The sequence below is a fragment of the Ambystoma mexicanum genome, chromosome 8, assembly GCF_040938575.1.
Source record: "Ambystoma mexicanum isolate Mex_15411 chromosome 8, UKY_AmexF1_1, whole genome shotgun sequence".
Lineage (NCBI taxonomy): Eukaryota > Metazoa > Chordata > Amphibia > Caudata > Ambystomatidae > Ambystoma > Ambystoma mexicanum.
Window position 1 is genome coordinate 323,996,860 of NC_090929.1, and position 20,318 is coordinate 324,017,177.

Genomic DNA, 20,318 nt, shown 5'->3' on the forward strand with positions numbered 1-20,318 from the left:
GCCAGGTCTTTAAATGGTACCTAAAAATCTTATAATCAGACATTTCTTGGATTGAGAGAGGAAGAGAATACCCAAAGCGTTGTAGCCTGGACAGCAAACACATGGCCAACCCATGTATGTCTCTTACATTTACAGGTGTAAGGTCATACGTTTAGCAGAGGCAGACCTGAGATGTCTGCCGGGACATAGTGAGAGAGATACTTACCTCATCAGTGCAGAGCCTGTTTTATAACAGGATTTATGTATAACGCACAGGGCTTGAAATTAATTCCTTTGGCCAATGGTCCCCAATGAACAGTATGGAGAAAGGGGGGCATATGGCCGCAACACTTGAGATGGAAAATCAGCCTTGCAACCGCATTTTGAATGTGCTGCAATTGGGCTAAAGTTTTTCTAGTGAGCCCCAGATAAATGTCATTGTAATAGTCAAGGCGACGAGATATAGAAGCATTCATTCGCTGCACCTTCTCTGAGAAAGAGAAATAGCTCAAGAAGCTATTTAAAGTTTTTAATTGAAATAAACAGCTACTAGTTACCTTACTGATTTATCCACTTCGGGCCAGCTTGGGATCCAGCCAGACTCAAAGGCTGGGTACTAAATCTGATGGCTTTGGGCAAGGTCCAAGTTCATGTGGACATTGTTTTGTTTCCCTGGGGACTCTCCTACTGATTTATTGATCGTATTGGGTATACAAACGAGTGATTCATTTTTTTGCTAATTTAATTGGAGGTAAGTGGTCATCATCCAGATCTTCAATTGTTCTATGCAGCGCTTAAAATGATCGATATGATTGTCATTGGTATTACCCAAGCGTAACATGGCTGTCATCAGCATACATATAACAAGTAACCTGAAATCTATGCACTAACTCTGCCAAAAGAATGATATATAAATTAAATAGCAGGGGTCTGAGTGATGAGCCCTGAGGGACCTTGCAGGTGATATCTATCGCATCAGAGAAAATGGTTTGAGGATGCACGGTTTGCTTTTGATTAGTCAAAAAAGATTGAATGCATTCCCATGCATTCCCCTTTAGCCCGACTTCATAGGAACGGTTAAAAGGATTTCATGGTCAACCATATGAGATGCTGAAAATAGATCCAATAGGATGAGGACACCTGTTAATCCAGCATCTACTCAAATATTTTAGATAATCTAGTCCAGCTAGCAGGACTGTTTTGGTATCATAGCCTGGGCAAAAAGCAGCTTGAATGTCATGAAGCCACCCAGGTTAACGTTTGGAGTTGTACGTTACTGTAACCTCAGGCAGTTTTCCCAAATAGGGAATTTCCTAAATCAGAGGATAGTTAGCAAGCAACAGATGATTCAAAGAGTGCTTTTTTAGGAGAGGGGGAAATAGCTGCTAATTTATTGATGATTAGGCACAGGTCAGAAATTACTCATGATCTCAATTGCTTCAAGATTCTGGCTGAACCTGGATGAAGAGGAAAATCTGAGGGATGGCGAGTCGAGTTTCCGTCAGTTTGAGTAAAGCTGGCTCAGAAATAGAGAAAAACAAATCAACAACTTTACACTGCCTGCCTCTAACACATTTTCAGGCGACACAATTATAGACAGAGCAGGTAAAGATAAAGGTGAAATGAATGAATGGATTTTATGTTATCAGCAAAGAATTGGGCTAGATCATCACAGGGCCTTTGAGAGGGAATAGTTGCATAATTCAAAGTAGGTGGAGGGCGTAATTTGCTATGTACTCTAAAACAGAAGGACTCTGTACAGGCTGGTCACTCTAATGGCTCCCTCTGGTGTATCTCTCCTCACTGCCTGGACATCACAGGGCCTTCAGCAATTACCATGAATCAACTTCAACTGTATTCCGTCCGGCTCTCGTAAGCACCAGACTCCATTCTGCTTAGGTTGCAGTCCGGATGGTCCCCCCCAAATGTCTCTAGGATCCCCCATCCAGTATGTCTACTTTCTCTTTTATGTTGTAATCAGTCTGTCTCCTTTCGGTATCTAGGTCATTTTTCTTGATCTCCTATCTTTCTGCTCCTGTGTTTTCCCAACAATCCTTCTTTCTCCTTTTTGAATAACATTAACCTATATAAAGATCATCGTTCCCTCACCCACTTTGAGACATTTTATATTACATTATTTTCTGTCAGTTTTCTGTTTATATCGGGTGTTCTTACCGTACAATTATTTTTAAAAACTACAACCGTAACTGCTGGTTTGCTAGGAGCATGATAATTTTTGGGAGTGAGAGTAATGCTCACATTTCAACCTCTACTTTACTGAAGAAGAAGAGAACACATGTTACATTTCTTCCCTCCTGTCAGTAAAATGACATCAACAAGAGGATCATTTTAAAGTGAGCTGTTTTCTGACATGCAAGATACATCTGGCTAGGATAAACAGAAATGGAACTATGGCTATCAAAATAACGTCTACTTAATAAGATATGGCTGAGTCCCCCTTCTCCAGATCACAGTCATACCGTTGTTATTTCTTTGGCTAGAATGGTTTAAAGACATTAAGGAGTCTATCTGTTGATATAAATCAAATGTAAATGCATATTTTTAAACCTGTTTTGCATTTTCTATGCTCAGCAACAGACCTGATGTGCCCAATAAATAACCTGGTTCAGGGTCTGCTTCCTTGAAGCCCAACTATTCTGCTATTCCCCTGCTCAAACTTCAAATGTATTAAGAACATTATTTTTGAAGCTTCAGAGTTTATTTATGTGTCCAGTTCTCACACTCTGGCGGGGAGAATTGTGCACTCAGCGTCTGACCTCTTGTAATCTTAAGTGACACAATGCATATGTACCTCCCTTATCTCCTTCTCCTTCTGGCAGGCCTTAAATGTGTTCACTTTGGAATGATAACCTTTAGAGGAGAACATGATTTGATTCTTATTAACTATGTGTGAAGGTTTTGGTTAGAATTGTCCTTATTTTTGTGTTTTTTTTCTGAAGGCATCTATTCCACATTCCAGTCCCAGGGCTGTTTTACAACCAGCTCCTTACACCTTACCAGTTATACAAAATAACTAACTTCCCAGTATGGCTGAATCTTTAGGTATTACACACTAACTTAGATTACGCTCTTGGGTCTTTGTTGTGTTAACAACATAGAGGTGTGAATGGCTGAATAGCAATACCTTTTTTGCTGCTTGGGAAATCGTGTCTTTTTATAGGGCCTGGTCACTTGATTTAAGAAATCTGTAAGCCAGAGTTCTCCTCTTAACAGGGGTTTTAATGGTAAATGGAAAATAATGTTATCACTTTAATGATCACCACTAGAGGAGAACAAGCTTGGATTCTTGTTAATGATGTGACCAGGTTCAGATTAAACTTCCCTTATTTTCATGCATTTTCTAGAGATATCTGTTCCACTGATCAATCCCAGGGCAGTTTTAGAGCCTGTTCTTAACACCTGACTAGTTTTACAAAGTAACTAATCTCCAAGTATTGATAAAATGTTAGGTCTCCCACACTAACTTCAATGGACCCTATAATGTCGTCTTTGAGGTGTTAACAACATAGATGTGTGCCTGACTGAAAAACAACATCTGGTTTGTTACTTCGATAAAAGGTATTTTAGGGCATGGTGTCTTGATTTAAGACAGCACATAAACGTTTACATTGTTTTTGAAACCCAGCATTAGTGGCTCCAATTCAGCATTCCAACTAAGTCAATGCCTAGTCTGGGATGCCTAAGGGAAGCCCTTATTTATATTGTATAACGCCCCTCTCTTTGAATCCCCCTGACCTCACTGTGCCAAGAAGTAGGTTTGTTTTGCAAAGTAAAAGATTTATTTGAAAAATTAAACAATATATACATATATCACACTTTTATGAATAAATTAATATTTGATAGCACACTTATGAATATAATGTTGATCAATAATGGGTAATGTTACAATTGCACACTCTTTTCAATCAGTGAGGAGTTAGTATAGAAAGGATAAGGTAGCAGAGAATACGTTTATGGTTTCAAGGAAAAGCAATGATGGAATCGCGTCGATCGGGATTATGGAAAAACTAAAAGGTTCTTAGCTTTAAAATGAAAGTTTAATCTCGCTTCTAGGACATGCGGTTCAAAAGATACGGATGATTTAGTGGAGGTAGATTCTCAGAAATAAAGTAAGATTCAAATGACAAATGACACTTTCACAGGTTTGAAACCACAGAATGGACACATGATTTCTATGCAGTTCTAAATAGGTTGAAATGGATGGGATGAGATTATTTTAGACTAAGAGATTGGTTCTGCACAGTTCTGGCTGGATACTCACACTATAAATTTGAAATAGGCCGTCAAGATCTGGTCAACAGGTTTAGACTGGACTTCTGGCGCGTGGTTCTGAAGTCACAGCTATCTGGGTCAGCTCTGCACTGCTGGTCTGGATCTCTGGTTCTGGCAAAAGTTCGTGGCACTGCACAGCGGTCTGGTCTGGTCTGCGGTTCTGGATCAAGTGGGCTCTGGATACAACACTGCTCTCTGGGTCTGGTTCTGGCAAAAGGTCTTGGCAAAGAAGCAGAAACAGCACAGCCCGGCTTTTTTATTCTGATGTGCCCCTTGGAAGTTTGGGGTAAAATCAGTTTGCAAGATTGGAAGGCCAAGTGAGAAGAGTTCAGCTTGCAGTAGGCCCTCAGCTTCAAAGTTCTGGAATCTGGAGTCGTCCGTCAAAGTGCTTCACAAGAAATCAGTTTGAAGTGGGAAGTGAATGACAATACCTGGGTCTCAGTGGCTCTTTTTATGACTTTTGAAAGTGGGTGGGAAGGCTGACTTTCTATGCCCAACCCACTAAGGATCCTGATAAATTAGCGGATTTTCTGTCCTCTGAATGGAGAACGGAGTTGTGAGTCATCCGGTCTCATGAGGCATCATTTTTATGGCATACAGAAAGAACACTCCCCTTTGGTTTCACTTAGAAATAGATTTTTCATAACAAACAGGTTTCCCAGATACACAAGTGGTTCATACTACATGTACACATCACGGATGAATTTAAGACAGTTCTCTGTTCAAGTCCCATGTTCCTGCGAGCTTGGGTCCCGAAACGACAACATTTTGCGCTTTTTAGTGGGTTTCGCCATATTGGTTTTTCATCCGGTTTTTCCCCGGAGGTACACCCTCTCTCTGGGAACATTAAAATAAGTTTTCAATTCTCTAGTGTAAGCACAGTGTCTGTAGTATTAATAAATCGTGGGGTTCGGTCTCAGGACATCGTACAGAGTCCTAACACCTCTTAAACTGTGCACAGAAAAATCACAGGAATAATGATATTATTTATATACTTTTGACTATTTCGTACTATGAATTATCCATCTTCTTAAAATTATGCTCTGGCCCAGATGGGCGTGTTTAGGTCCCAAAGCACAAGGAGGAATTCCTTGTTCGTCCCCGCCTCCAAGCTCAGCTGGGTCACAGAGGAAGTGCCCCTCCCAGTTCCTTCCAAGAAGAAGCCATTTACGACCCCCCTGATTTAGCAATTGCTTTGAGCCAAGGGAAGTTCATTGTTCTGTTTCCCTGCAGTCCCAGGTACCCCTCCCCTGATTCAATCAGAGAGGTGTGATCTCCTTTTGGTGGGGCAGCAGAAGGTTTCCCATGGCCAGAGGCCTGTTGAACCTTTAATTAAATCAGTCTGCCTTCTGGTATAGGGCCTGGGAACAGTAGGTGTGAAGAATTTGCATTGACCAGCAAGGCTTTGAAGTCCCAGCTGACTCAGCTTTCTTTTCAGACCCTGAAAATACAGGTCTCCTGTCAGAGTTTAGATCGCTAGCGCCGGTCAGTGTCAAGCACCAGTACTGCACCCATTTTTTGGCAGCTGTCTTGAATGAATGCATTTCAAAAAGGGGATTTTACTTGATGGCATATGATCCTTGCTAACATTGTATTGATGTAGATTCTGCAGTAGAGTACTGTAGAACACCCAACCAGAAGTTGGATTTTTGCTTGGTGGTTTCGTGCCCATGATTTTAGCAATTTATTACATCAATTAAAACGGATTTTGAACAGCACCATATTCCTTTGCACTGATTTCGCTCTGTGTGCAGCCAAAGGATAGGGTCTGGCAATGGTCTCCTGTATTAACTATCTTGCAATGTTTGAAATATGCTTTTTCAGCTTGCATTCAGAGAAACAAAGGTGATTTCAAAGCGCTTTTTGAGCTAACAGGCACTGCTGTTTTTCCTTTGGCACCACGTTTCACTCATGGCGCTTCTGGCCCATCATGCTCGCACTCGTGGGTGGCAGGTCAGGCGACCATTTTGGTGTGCGCAAAACTGTGCGGTTTTCCTGGATTCTGGCGCAAATGTGGGCATTTTGGCCATCTTGGATTTTCTAAGCCCACAGCACCAAATGTTGCAGCATAATAACTCAAACATTGGTCAATACACCTGACACCAGTATTCATACATGCTTACAGTGTTTCTTTTGTTAAATGCTGAATAATTGGACTCTAGTTCATATATCATTTAATACATGCACAGAATAATCCGGTGCTGCATGGCTCTCAGTGCAACACTTCTGTGACGGAGCAGGAGCACTGGCTTGACAGCCATGCTTCTATCGCTGCATGGCTCTCAGTGCAACACTCCCGTGACGAGCAGGAGCACTGCCTTGACAGCCATGCTGCCAGCGCCTCATGGCTCTCAGTGCAACACTCCTGTGATGAGAGGGAGCACCTCTCTGACAGCCATGCGGCCAGCGCTGCATGGCTCTAAGCGCAGTGCTCCCTCTCACCACCCATAGAAAATAACTGATGACCTAGGGTTCATTTCCCCCACTGAGAATTATTTTTTTCTGAAAGAAATAACTAAAAGGTATTTATTTGAATCTTGAAAACTTTTTTCTTTGAACCTGAGCAAGTGATGTTTTTCGCAAAGTGAGTGCCAACCCTGCAATCCTGAAATTAAATTCATGGCAGTCTTTCTTTGTTCATTAATTTTCACTGCTGCATGTCCAAGTGGTGCTTGGATAAACATTGGGCCTTATTATGACATCGGCGGTAGCCGTGCCTGTAATACAGGCAAGTCTGCCGCAAGTGTGATTTTTTTTTCGGTGCCCGCGAAGGGGCAATTACTGGGTCGTTACGACACTGCTGGACCCGGTAATTCCCCATTTGTGGGTGCCGGAACAAAGATGCTCCCCATTCCCATTCAGCCCCAATGGGGAGGTTGGCTGCACCGGCTCCGTTTATAACGGTGCCGGTGCATCCGACATGCTGTGCTCGCGGGTGCCGCTCTGCCCGTCAGGACCGACCTGGCAGGCAGAAAAGCAGCCACGAGCGCAACTCGTAATTTGCCGGACCGGGAACTACGGTACCAGCAAGCTTACCGATACTGTAGTTCCCAGACCGGCAAACTTATAATGAGTCCCATTGTCTTTGTAGTGTACTGTGCTCTGACATACAATCATTTTACATGCTGGTACTGTCACATTAATTGTATATTGCGCTCGTCTTGGAAGCAAGACAACACGGAGAAACACAGGTTCGATCGCCAGGTCGGTGCTTAGAAACCTCTGGCTATTAAGCAGGTTATAAATAAATAATTATAATTATAAAGGGCAGCAGCTTGGCTGAGAATTGCTCTCAATGGCTAACGAAAACCTCTTGCAGGGATTTCTCAAGCACGGGTAAAATAATCACTGCACTTTATGATAGGTGATACATTTTCTCTATGCACACTGCATAGAGACTAGAGATTATTTTAAAAAACAATCCATGCACATCAGTGCAGGCAGTTTGTAATATATGGTAAGGTAGCTCAAGGAAAGTGTGGTTGCTGCTGAGCTATGTGGATTATGGATTTTAACCTGTCTTGACTCTGACGTCGTTCCTGTGGGTCATGGGCAGGGGTGGACTGGCCTATAGGGAACTCTGAAGATTTCCCGGTAGGCAACTGCACCATTGGGCCTCTTTTGTGTTGTGCAGTAACCTATTTTATTTTCAAATTTTCCCATGGGAAAGGGCTTGGGCTTGGTGAAAATGTGCAATATAAGGACACTTTGAACATTATTTCCAGGCCCTCTTTTGGTACCCAGTCCACCACTGGTCATGAATCGGTTTATCAATGAGTAAAATGAGATTATTGTGCACTGTATGACTGCCAGCCAGCAATACGGTCTGCAAAGAGTGTGGAGGAAAGCAGCCTTATTTTTAATAGAATTGTACTTTTAGTTTTAGCTATAAGGAGGTGCTAAAGCACCACGTATTAGCCTAAACTATTGCATTAGGGTACAGCTAGGGAGACATAGCATTGGAGCAGGGACACAGAACTTGTATGAGTTGTTTTATTATTTACCCACTCAGTGACTCCCCATCCCTGTGCTAATCCATACAGCCATTCCGACACACTTCCTGTCCCTCCCTGCCCACCTGGGATCCCTATGAGCTAGCTTTATCAAGCCTTACTTTCATATTTGTGCTCGAAGTGCCTGCCAGTGTTTTTCCAAATCAGTCTTCTGAGAGCTAATAGCTTAATTGGAGCTGGAAAGGTGCTACTGGTGTAATACAAATGTCTTAAACAGGTCGGCCTTCAGCCACTCGATGTATACGCACTATACACATCGTTCACTGCAGTCCTGTCAAAACCAAGCATTGGCAATGCCAACAGTATTGTTGTGTGTATACATATTGGGCAATTGCCAGGCACATTATATGCTCAGGTGCTCCCACCATTTTGCAGCTGCTACTATTGATGGCCACTTAATAGCTCTACTGCGGTGCCTGACAAATGCCTTTTCCATGTCTTCACACAAGGATACACAGTTAGCACTGCCAATGCTTGTCCAAATAGTCTCTGGAGTGAATGGGGACATTGCAATGGCACGTGAACCAGCATGCACTAATGCTGTAGATTCTCAGAAACCTCCCTCCTAAAAGAACGTCCCGAGCAACTAGTGGGCGGGGGCAAGGGCGGTTGAATAGGGGGCGTCTGGAAAAGTATTGATTGCATTCCCTTAGAGCTGCTTTTCATGGTTTCTATCCAGGACTGCAAGTACCAGAATGCAAAGAAAGAGCCTGGGCGTTTAGCTGCTGCTCTCCCTTGCTTAGCAAAATATGAGGTCCGTGCTCACTTATTAAAAATGTCAGGGATATTCTGCAGACCATAGACGCTGAATGCACATGGAGGGAGGTATGAAACCCGGGTATATGACCCCTGTGCCAGGGCTCGTGGCACGGGTGAAGCAGCTCCCTCCATCGGACAGGTGGCGTGCGCGCTGCTGCTTTAAGAGTGGGCGGGGCAGAGCCCAGCAGCAGTGTCAGAGAGCCGGGGAGGGATGTAATTCAATGCAGCAGCAGCAGCAGCAGCTTTGGCAGTCGGGGAGGAGGAGAGGACAGCGGCCGCACAGCTGATCAGACCCCAGGCAGGGAAGGGAGCCTTAGAGTCGGGGCTCGGCCTGATGTAGCTGCAGGGCTCCGCGCCACGTCTTCCCGGGGCCTACGACGTGTTGTGAGGATCAGGTCTGGGGCAGCTGCTTCCTGCCCGCCTGCTCTGGAGGGCAGGCTGCTATTAATTCCAGCCCTTCCTGCGGCCACAGACGGCGCCGGGCCATCCACAGGCATGTCCCACTGTCCGGCCGGAGAGCCCTGGTCCACCTGAGCTCTGGCGAGCTGCCTTCCTCGCTCCCTGCTGCCTCTTGTGCCATCCATCAGCACCACGAAAATTGTAAACAATACAAGCCGTGACTCGCCGGGGCGCGCGGGCGACAGTCACTCGAGGGTGACCCAGACTGTGGTGTCTCGCGGAGTCTGGACTGTCCCTGGGATACCAGGACCCCGGGTGCCGTACCTCACCCAGCGCAGGAACCTCAACCAGGGTATTGGCACATGGGCTAGGGCATCTTCTCCGAGCCTGAGCCGCCTTGCGTTGGCACCGCGGGCGGGCATTGGCTCAGCAACCAGGTGGCGGCACAGCGGGGGAGATCGGTTATGAGAAGACGCTGCTGAAGAACCAAGGTGCGAACATGGGGTTCCTGCACCAGCTGCACCTCCTGCTCTGGAAGAACGTCACCCTGAAGAGAAGAAGTCCAGTGAGTGGCTGTTTCTCATGTTCTCCCCCGCGTGTGTGATCGTGTATGCAGCACACAGTGCAGAGCAAGGTGTCGCTTAAGGGTGTCGTGTACGCCAGGTGGGCATGGGGGTGGGGGGGTCTCTCCAGCTCACATGTAGTAAGGGTCATACATTCTTCACAGTAAATACATAAAACAATACGCAGAAATTGTTTTGTGTTGGCAATAAAAATGCTGTGGCTTTTTTTTTATTAAGCATAGTACTAATACATACATAACTTGGTATTATGGGTATTCCTCAACAGACAGGTGTGCAGTGTTATCATAGTGCAGTACTGTTGGGCACTTGCGCCGGGAACTGGGAGCTGCCCTTCCTTGCTCACAGGGTGCCCGCGGTGTGAGCTCCCAGGCCCCTGTGTTTGGGACCTGTACATTGGCTGGTGAGCACTCCTGAGCCTGATGGCAGTTTCCTTCCAGGTCTATGCCGCCTTTCCTGTTTTCTGTTCCTCGATTTATGGACAATGATCGTTGTCCTGTGCTTGCCCAAATGTACCTTTTCCAGGGGTGGGTGGGATCCGGGCAAATGAGAAGCTGGGTCTGCGAACGTCAGAGTGTTTATTCTGCAGGGCTACTTCAGCAGTCCTGCCTATATAGTCTCGGGAGGATAGCTCAGAGGCAACATGCTCGCCTTGGAAGCAAGATGACACAGAGCCACACAGGTTCTCTCCCGCGTCTGCTCTTAGAAACCTCTGGGTATTAAGCACTTTATAAATAACCTATCATATCATTGGGCAAATAGGTCCTGGGGACTGGAGCAATGCCAGCATTTGGCTACTGGCCACCCAAATGGCCGACCTGTGCCGACAGCCACTTAGCACCTATGTGAGTGGCTTCCTGCCCCTCCCGTCTCCTATTGTTTGAGTGTTCTCTCCCCCTTTGAAGAGGGGGAGAGTCACTGGGTTGTTGGTGCTGGTGCCAGCCACCTATTGGCACCTTTTGTTGGGTCCTGGGTTCCCTCCCTGTCAGGCTTTTCCTGGGAGTCCTGCAACAGGAGAGGTCAGGGGGGAAGAGGGATGGTGTGCCGTATGGCCGCCTTTCTTCCCGCTTTCCCTCCTCTCTACCTTGTGGACAGCTCCCCAAGCTTAAGGGCCAGTGCCCTTGAGATACATGGGGGCGGGGGAGCCGCATTCTGTGGCAGTGGACATTAAGCTGAGTAGGGATGTAATACTGTTAAATATGGGTATTATTTAACAGGACTCAAGTAAGTCGAGGGTACATGCAAGTGGACAGTGCCGCCCCTTTTTTTGATTATTATAATTTTTTTTTTTTTAGGGGTCCCCTCCAGTTTTTTTAGAGGGCAGTTTGATATACTAATTTATGGTGACGCCAAATTCAACTGGTATATTAATGAGACCCTCCACTTTTATTTTTAAAGGACTTGACCCAAAATCACATACTGCTAATGAACCCATCTGCAACAGTAATTTTTCTGGGATAACAATTTGTCCATAGGCTTTTTAAAATTATTTATAACAATTCAAAGAAAAAAAGTCATGCAACAACACAAGGAGTGCATGCTTTTGGGCATCTCGCGGTCAGGAGGAGCGATGTGCCCTCGTTGCCAGAAACGGCCAATGACAGAGCTCCTTGTTGGACCCAGCAGTGTTCTGCCATTGTCCATGAGCGCTGGTGCCAAGTCCCATTTGCGAAGGGGACGTTTGTTCTCCTCGGTCTTTTACCTTCATCTTTGGTTCTTGGTTGGCGCACCCAATTTGCCGAGTGGGCATCCTCCATAGTGACCTGTGCCGTCACACCTGAGGGGAGTCCATGGCCGCTCAGGTTCCCCCCCAAAAGTAGCCTTGGCCTCTTCCAGAAAGTGCCCTGAAGATGTTATTCGTGAACATCTGTATGCCTTTTGTTTGTTGATAAGTGCCCCCCATCGTTGTGGAATAAATGTGGGTTCCGTGGCAACAAACCCTGCCTAATAGAAGTTACACAACTTGTGTGCAAAATCTTGCCAGGGCCTTGTTTAGTTTTCTCTTGGATGTCTCCACCGCTTTCCTGTATATGGCCCTGTGCCAGTCTCTCCTGCGCACGATCTGTGACAAGAGGATTTTGGTATCCCTCCAGCAGTGGGCTATGCCAACTAGTGAGTCACACTTCTCCTTTTATAGTCGTTTCCTCCCCAGCTTGGTGAGGAAAGAACTACAGGTTTTCGGGGGTCTCTGAAACCAACTAGGTCTGAAAACCTTCGGGCATGTCCTCCCAACGGATCCACCGAGTGGTGATTGTCCTCCTTGAAATGCAGGCCTTGGTGTATGTCTTCCAGCCACCTGCCGGCTCTAGTTAGAAATGAGTGGCCCGCGAACCATGCAAACCATGCTAACCCGAACAGGCCTTCACCTGTGTGGGGAAATAGGCTACATTAGACCAGATCTTTCCAGATGTATTTGTCGGATCTCCAACCCCATATGTTTTTAACTACCTTGGGGCCCAGTCCCCCGGCCACGAGGTTGTTGCCGCCACTATGTGAAACAAGCAGGTTCCGAATTCTGTGGCCCTACTTTTTAATTACTTTTTTTATTTTAGGACCGACTGGAATTGGAACCTGCTGAGTGCCCAGTCCCCCTTGCTGTGGCCGTGATTGCAGGAATCCTCTCGTGATGCAAATGGAGCAGTGCTCCAGGGGCGTAGGAGACACATAACATCTGGTGGGGACAGGGACATCTTGGGGAATTTGCTTTATTTATTGAGTTTTAGTCAAAGAACTAGACTTTTCACAAAATTAGAATTAAAATAGCAGTACGGATTACATTACAGATATCACTGTATAAAACAAGAGAAAAGAAGAAAAGAAAACAGAAGAACATTAAAGGATGCAGCAGCAAAGGTCTTTGTATGTTGCATTTCTGGATTTTTCATCTGACTATGAGCTCATGGTAAGAGAGAGGAGGAAATAACAATTACTTCCAGTGGGCCAGAGCTAGGACGCCAGCTTGTTTAGAGGCACATCACCTGTAAGTGGACTCCTGCCAAATAAAGGAGTTGAAGCCTTTTCCACCAACTGCAAGTTGCTACTTTTTTGTGTGGGGCAAGGAGACGTGTGTGTCTCTTGGTATGGAAAGATGGGGGTTTCAAAGAAAGAGGAAATCTTGTTTGTACCTCTGAGTAAACCCTGTTATGGGAGTAGAGGGACCAGGTGTGTGATGTTGCTGCTTTGACTGTCCTCTGGGGGTAGGGGGGTACAGCAAACAAGGAGGATGAGCGATCGCAAGCCCACCCCTTATAAGCGCTCCCCAGATCCGCGGCCGGATGTGTCAGACCCAGGGGATGCCTAGTAGCTGGGGTGTATGTGGACCCAGGAGGGTGGCCAGAGGGCAGACCGCTGTGTGGGCTGCCCCTCTAGTGCCCTTGTGAGGGCCGGGCCAGCCTCTCACGATGAGTCTGGTCCCTCTTATTCCATCACATGCTGGCTTTAGAGCCTAGCCTTTCTTTGCCTTTTTTATTCTGAATGCAGAGCTGGACTCTGTTCCTTTCTTGTTTAACATTTGCTGCAAAGCCTGATCTATTTGATTCTCTCATATGTTACTAGGATGGCAGAGCATGGGTCCTCTGCCCTGTTACATTATTCAAAGAGCCACTCTGGCCTTTCTTTTCTCTCCCTTGTCTCACTGCTTACTTTTTTAATACGTACCTCCTTGCTTGAACACTCAACATATTCTCCATAACACAGCAATGGCAGCTGCAGTCTGTCTTAACTTCTATTTGCTCCATGCCTTGAATTGGCCTCTTATTTCCGCTTTTCTGTATGCAGGGGAAAGCCATTTGCCAGTCACTGCCATGATCATTATACTTGGCCATAAGAGGACAAAAACTAGCCAATATTGGAAGAACAGCATATTGCCTTTCTAATGCCTACACAAGAGTCACAACTCTTGCCTTTGTTTCTAACAGTAATTCAGTGGACGAAGAAACGCGAGAACACACATATTGCTTATAAATGAAGGGGATGATGTCACACTTGGACAAGACATTTTGATCACGCCAGGAACTAATTTCCAGCTGCAATTAAGCGATTACCTTTTAGTCTTAGGGGCATGTAACTCAATGCTACTAATGTTATCAGCCTCAGAGGTCTGGAATCTTTTGCCAGATCAACTAGAGTACAGGCTTGCCACCTGAGACTTACCCATGTCTGAGTCGGCATCTGTCGCCCTGTGGGGAAGACGCACACAGAAAGAGCAGGGCACAGTGCCCTTATGGGTTTTTCACACTTCTTCCTCGGGGTGGGCACAATTCACTCCGCAGAGAAAGTGGCACATGCTGGGCAACATTCTCCCACTTTGGCAATGTCACCCAAAGAGCAAAATTGGCCATTTCAAATACCTCTGTCGATTTATTATTGTGCAATCCACACTGGTGGGTTTAAGCACCTGCTTAACGCGAGATGGCAATTGAGGGCATTTTCCAACGCACACAAGAAGCACAGGACATCCTCTCACCAATGACATGCCATGCTCACTCATTCTGATCATGAATTGGCATTTATCTGGGGTCATGTTAAATGTATTTATTTATTAAATGTGTAGCATCACGCAAAACCCCCAAGCATCAAGGCGCAAAGAAAACTGCATGGAGTGGACCACTTCCATTGGCGCATGTTTTTACTTTTACACCACAAAAAGGAAGATTTTAGCATAAAAGGCAGGTGAAATCACATTGCTTTTCGACTTTGGAAGAGTGTAAATACCTTGCGCAATTAGCGATTGCTGGTGGAATTGACATTGACTTTCTCTGAACTCCGCCCACTTTTACCAGGTTTCATCTCCAAGCAGATCCCAGAGGAGTCCCTTTCCTTATTTCCAGCATGAGAATCCATGCTGACAGTAAGGCCGCATTTGTCTGGGGGAGGGGGAAATACAGGGGGTCCTGGTGTGTCCACTCGGCTCCCGAACTCCACCCAGAAAATGCACGAAAATCGCATTTTCAGATTGTGCTAGCAATCTGCCCCCGGGAGGGCTACATGAGATGCCTCCTATCCATTTGGGGTGGGGGGAAGAGGGCCACCCCCCTTTCCACTAAAAACATCCATGGTGGTTCGGTGGCCCCCCAAAACAAGTTATAATTTGTTTTATTTTTGTTTTGCCCCTTTCCTAGGGACAGATGGGCACATGTGTGTGTGGCCATCTGCCCCCCGGGGGGGGGGGCAAAACGTACTGCCCCAGGCTTGGGGGGTGGCTCTGCCAATATTTGCAGTGGCCTCTAGGGATGTAACGGTATAACGGTATACCGTTAAAGATACCGTGAACCACTTAATTGAACAATAATAACCGTCACATTGTTTATACCGTTATACCGTTCATACCGTTAAGTGTGCTTTTCAATCTGATTTGGAAAGGCAGCCATAGTTTGTGTGTGTGTATAGCCTCCATTGATCTGTGGCATGCAGGTTATGAAGATGGCAACATGTTCATCTTCACCAGTAGCCAGTGGGGGAGCAAAAAGCCTAAATGACCACTTAAGAAAAGCTATTCAGTTTGCTTTGTCAGTTGCAGCCGCCCCTCCTCCCCCTCTCCACACGTGTGTTTGTGTTTGGTGGAAGCAGGGCATTTCAGTGGAAAGTATGTTGAAAAGCCCAATTCTGGCCCTGGGTGCCTGGTTTTGTTTATGATGATAAATCTGTCAATTTATGACCTTTTTAGAAAGTATTTGTTAAGATTAGCTAACTCCACCTGCTACACCGCGATAACCATGATATACCATCATTTGGCAAGAAGGTTATCGTACCGTCATAAAACTAATACCGTGACACCCCTAGTGGCCCCCCCCGCCCCAAAAGGATGGGGGCATCTCATGTACCCCTTCCTAGGGGCAGAAATCTGCCCCCAGGTAAAGCTACATAAGGTCCTCCCATCCACTTAGGGTTGGGGAAGAGGGCCACCCCCCCTTTCAAACACAAAAAATCCTGGTGGTCTAGTGGGCCCACCACCCCCACCCAAAACAAGTTATAATATATATATTTCTGTTTTGCCCTTCCCTAGGGGCAGATGGCACCTGTGTGTGACCATCTGCGCCCAGGGAGTGAAAAAATGTACTGCCCCAGGCTTGGTGGCTGGGGTGGGTCTGCCAATATTTGCAGTTGCCTCTCCCCTCACCCCAAATGGATGGGGGCATCTCAATTACCCCTTCCTAGCGGCAGAAATCTGCCACCAGGGAGGGCTACATAAGGTGCCCCTTCATCCACATAGGGTGGGGGGAGGGCCACCCCCTTTCAAACACAAACATTACTGGTGGTCTAGTGGGCCCCCCACCCCCACCCAAAACAACCTATAATATATTTATTTTTGTTTTGCACCTTCCCTAGGGGCAGATGGCACATGTGTGTGACCATCTGCCCCCAGGGGGGTGGTAAAATGTACTGCCCCAGACTTGGGAGCCCCCCACTTAAAATTGTGGGGGGGGATTTGTCCCCCCTTCCCCCCCCATGTCCTACGCCCATGCAGTGCTCTGCTCCTTCTATGAAATATAATATGATAAGATATGGCCTTAGCTTTATTATCCTCCCTTTACCACTTTGATCCGTTTAAGATTTTCTAGATAGTATAGCCATTCAGTCTCTACTTATGCTAATATGGTTATGCTAATATGGTTAGGTTCTATGTAATTTCATCCATGGGTGTAATTTAGATGTTTTTTTTCTAGAGTCCTTTTTTGCCGAAAAAACTCATCAAAATGGATTTTTTATTTTTGGAGGGGTTTGCCCCCAAACTCCCATTCCCTATTTATTTTTTTACCTATTTCCAACCCCCCCCAACCCTTTATATATACTTTTCCAACCCCCCTATATATTGTTTTTTTTTTGGGGAAAAATGTACTCTGAAAGAACGCTGTACCTATCTTTCATTGATAGGGGGTTCCCGCTGCTATGTTCCTTGCCACCAGCTCGCCTACTCTGAAGGCCCCAAAGTATGCTAGGGTGAAGGACGCCCTAAAGAACGCTGATTTATACATACTAGAGCATGTGGTGCCGGAGCTGTGCAATAACCGAGTCCGTTTATTGAAAGTAGTATCCAGCCTGCTCCCTTCTATCTTAGCCCAACCAATTAGAGCGTACCTTACTAGGGGGCTGTGTGTTGATTCGGCCCGCCTGCTAGTTTGACGAAGTACGCTACCGCTGCCATGTGAACTACCACCCAAGACGTCCTTTTGCCTTGGAAAAATGCCTGTTCTATAAATGTATTTACCCCGCTCCTTGTGATTCCCAACATGTTTAGCAACTTACTGTACTGACTAGCCATTATTGAGGCTAAGGCATGTTCGGCAAGATTCACCATTACTCTCCCTGGGTCCGCTGTGCGGCACCCGTCAGTGTTGTGTTTCCTCTGCAAGGTGTTGTGCCTCGTGTCACTTGCCCTGCCCTGCTCGGTGTCTACCCAGAACTGCCCATGCTTCTTCTGGTACCGCTGCCCCACCAGTTATGCGTCAAGTGTTGGGCATCTGAAGGTTTCCCACTGTGAGTGGAACAGTGCGTCAGCGACAACATTCACCTGGCCGGCGATATACCTGGCCTTTAACACCATATTGTTACTTAATACAGTTTTTGTTATTGCCCTTACTATTTCTAGCACCAGAGGGCATGAGGTAGTCCCCTGTTCAACATTTGTACTACTGCCATGTTATCTGATCATGTTGCCAGCTCTTTGTTGCTCAATCCCTTGTCCCACAAACATAGCAAGCCATATCTGGGAATATCCCCAGCAGTGTGATATTTTTGGTCCACTTGTGCAGGTGCCACTGCACCAGGCCACAGCCCTGCACACCACTTTCTGACCAATATGGCACCGAAACCTCTGCTGCCTGCAGCATCCGTAAATAACACCCTTTTCGACACTTCATTAGTAGGCGTGCGGCAGGTAACCATGCCGTTACAGTTTTGCAAGAATTCGTTCCACAACAGGGATTGTTTTGTAAAGAAAAGCGGATCAAGAGCCATAACTTCAGTAAAAATCACTCTGTGAGCAAGCGACGGCGCAAGTGCTAAACCTGGTCAGGTTGGACATCAATGAAAGGCACATAAGCGCACACCTCCCCACCTCACATGGAAAGGAAAGAGAAAGTAGGCAGAACCTGCTCCAAAAGCCAAGCAAAGTATGAACAAGTCACAGCTCACACGCTGTGGCCAAACAATTGTCACAAGCTTTCATATGAATGGCGGCGGGGATCAGCCTCGAGCGGGCCCTAATTGGGATTAGGACCCCCCGCTCACCTGATCCCTCTGTCCCCAAAATATATTATTGTTATCCTTCTTATGTGATGTTATGGTTGGTTTTTCTTTTGCACTATGGCTGGTACTAAAATAAAGCTTGTGGCCAAAGTTTTTCCACCTCACATCCTGGTTTCAGTCTCCTCATCCCTGCAACTGTCATTACTGTCTTCCCGGTCATATCATACTTGTCATCCATGACACCTGTCACCCGCATGCCACTCCCCAGCACAAAAACACTTCCAGGCTTATGAGCACCGGGCCTGTGTACTCCCAAAGACCCCTTCCTTCCAGTCGGAAAGACAGCCTCCTGGCGAATTCGAGCTCTAGCGACTGCTCTGCTGCTTGTGTGGCCTCCTGCCGCCTCTGTGAGGTGTGATAAACTGCTCTTTTGGGGCGTGCTGCCCACCTGTGCACCCCAAATGCAATTTCCTGAGATTCGGACTTGCCGCCTTATGAGCGTGAGCTCAAAAGGCAACAAGGCTCCAAGTAGCAAACAAGCTCAGCACAGAGTTGGGTTTGCTGCTGGAGATAGATTTGGGCTGGCTGTTTTTTCTTCTTGCTAATAGATTTTATCCATCAGCAGTGATTATTGGATGCCGAGGCTTGAGCCTCATGACTCCATCTTCTCGGGTTGATTATGAAGTCGTGGGTTAGGATTCTTCTTGGTCTGTGTGGACTTGTCACAGTAGGGCTGGTTTCGTAGGGTCTTCGCAGTGATGGGCCACGGGTAGCGGGCGAAGGGGTTTGCAGTGGTTGCAGTGAGTCTTCCTGATCAGAGGGTTCGGGTTCTGATCCAGTCCTTGGCAGAAGTTCTTACTCAGCTTTGCTAGATGTTCGTCCAACATCTCGATGTCCAGTTCTCTGTGAAGGTCAGTTATCCTTGTGAAGAGTGGAGCTCCAGACTCTATCCGCAGGGCCTTGTTCTGGACTATCTGAAGACTCATCCAGAGTCGCTCATGGCAGGTCATTCATGCTGATATGATAGGTTATTCATAACGCGCTTAACACCCAGAGGTTTCTAAGCGCCGATCCAGGGATCGGGCCTGTGTCATCTTGCTTCCAAGGTGAGCACGTTGCCCCTGAGCTATCTTCCCGTATGACTTCCAAGCTGGGAGGCATACGTCGGGGTGGATGCATTTGGGCATTGCCCGCCCCTTTTTTTATAGTGCTATCTTTCTTCCGGCGGGAACATCATGGCTCTGGGCTTCTTTCAGACCCGAGCTCTCCACCCGCAACCCCCTGACCCACCACCCCCCTTTTTTCCACCTTTTTAGTACCTTTCCGTTTGTTTTATTTTGAAGAGCCGCACCCAACCCGTCCTGACACCCTGCCCAGATTGCTGCCATTAAGGCCCATTGCCCTGCCCGACCCCATCCTCCTTTTTCATCTTCTGTTGCCTGTTTATGTGAGGCCCCATAACGCAGAAGGTTGTTGTTTCCCGTTGGGGTGAGAACTGCTCATCCCAAGGCGCTTAATGCCGGTGCACTCCCATATTGCTGACCTGAGCCCGTCACGGGCTCGGGGCTGACGGGTGTCATGGAAGGCCACTGCTCACACTGGCCTTTTGGGAATGGGGTGCATGCCGCCGCGGTCTGATGTGGTTCCTCCACTCCTCGATATCCCAGGCAGGTGCACTGTTTGTGATGTGCTGCAAATCACCCACGTAAAATTGCCACCTGCTAAGCATTTACTGACCCTGTTAAAATATATATTTATATGTGTTAGATCTAAAGAACGGCCGAAAAAAGGTAACATAAGAAGCATATAGTCTTTTTTTTCTTTAACTTGAAAATGCCATTAAGCACTTCAAGTGAAAAGAGTTTCGGGGTGCTTTTTAAAGTCCTACCATCCCTCGTCTACGCAAAAGCGACGGTCCGTAGTAAACATGAACGCTAGACACTGCATCAATTATAGCACGCACAGTGCCCGACCTCTTCGGTGCCAACAGGCGGACAAGGGCCCAGTGTCTCCGTGCCATGTTGGCGCGTTTCAGTCACAAGCCATTGTTGTGTCATGTGGCGGCAGCTCTGGGGTATTGCATATGGGGGGCGAGCTCGATTTGGTG

General features: G+C 46.6%; 1 protein-coding gene across 2 annotated transcripts in view; it reads left to right on the top strand.

Annotated features, from left to right (window-relative positions):
• The first annotated feature begins 9,242 nt into the window (after positions 1 to 9,242).
• The window catches only part of ABCA2 (ATP binding cassette subfamily A member 2), a 1,079,583-nt gene continuing 1,068,507 nt past the window's right edge, over positions 9,243 to 20,318 (top strand). For both annotated transcript variants that reach the window (XM_069609742.1, XM_069609743.1), the window contains exon 1: positions 9,243 to 10,008. In XM_069609742.1, coding sequence (XP_069465843.1) covers positions 9,943 to 10,008 — 66 coding nt within the window. In that variant the 5' untranslated portion in view covers positions 9,243 to 9,942. The remainder of the gene's footprint in view (positions 10,009 to 20,318) is intronic.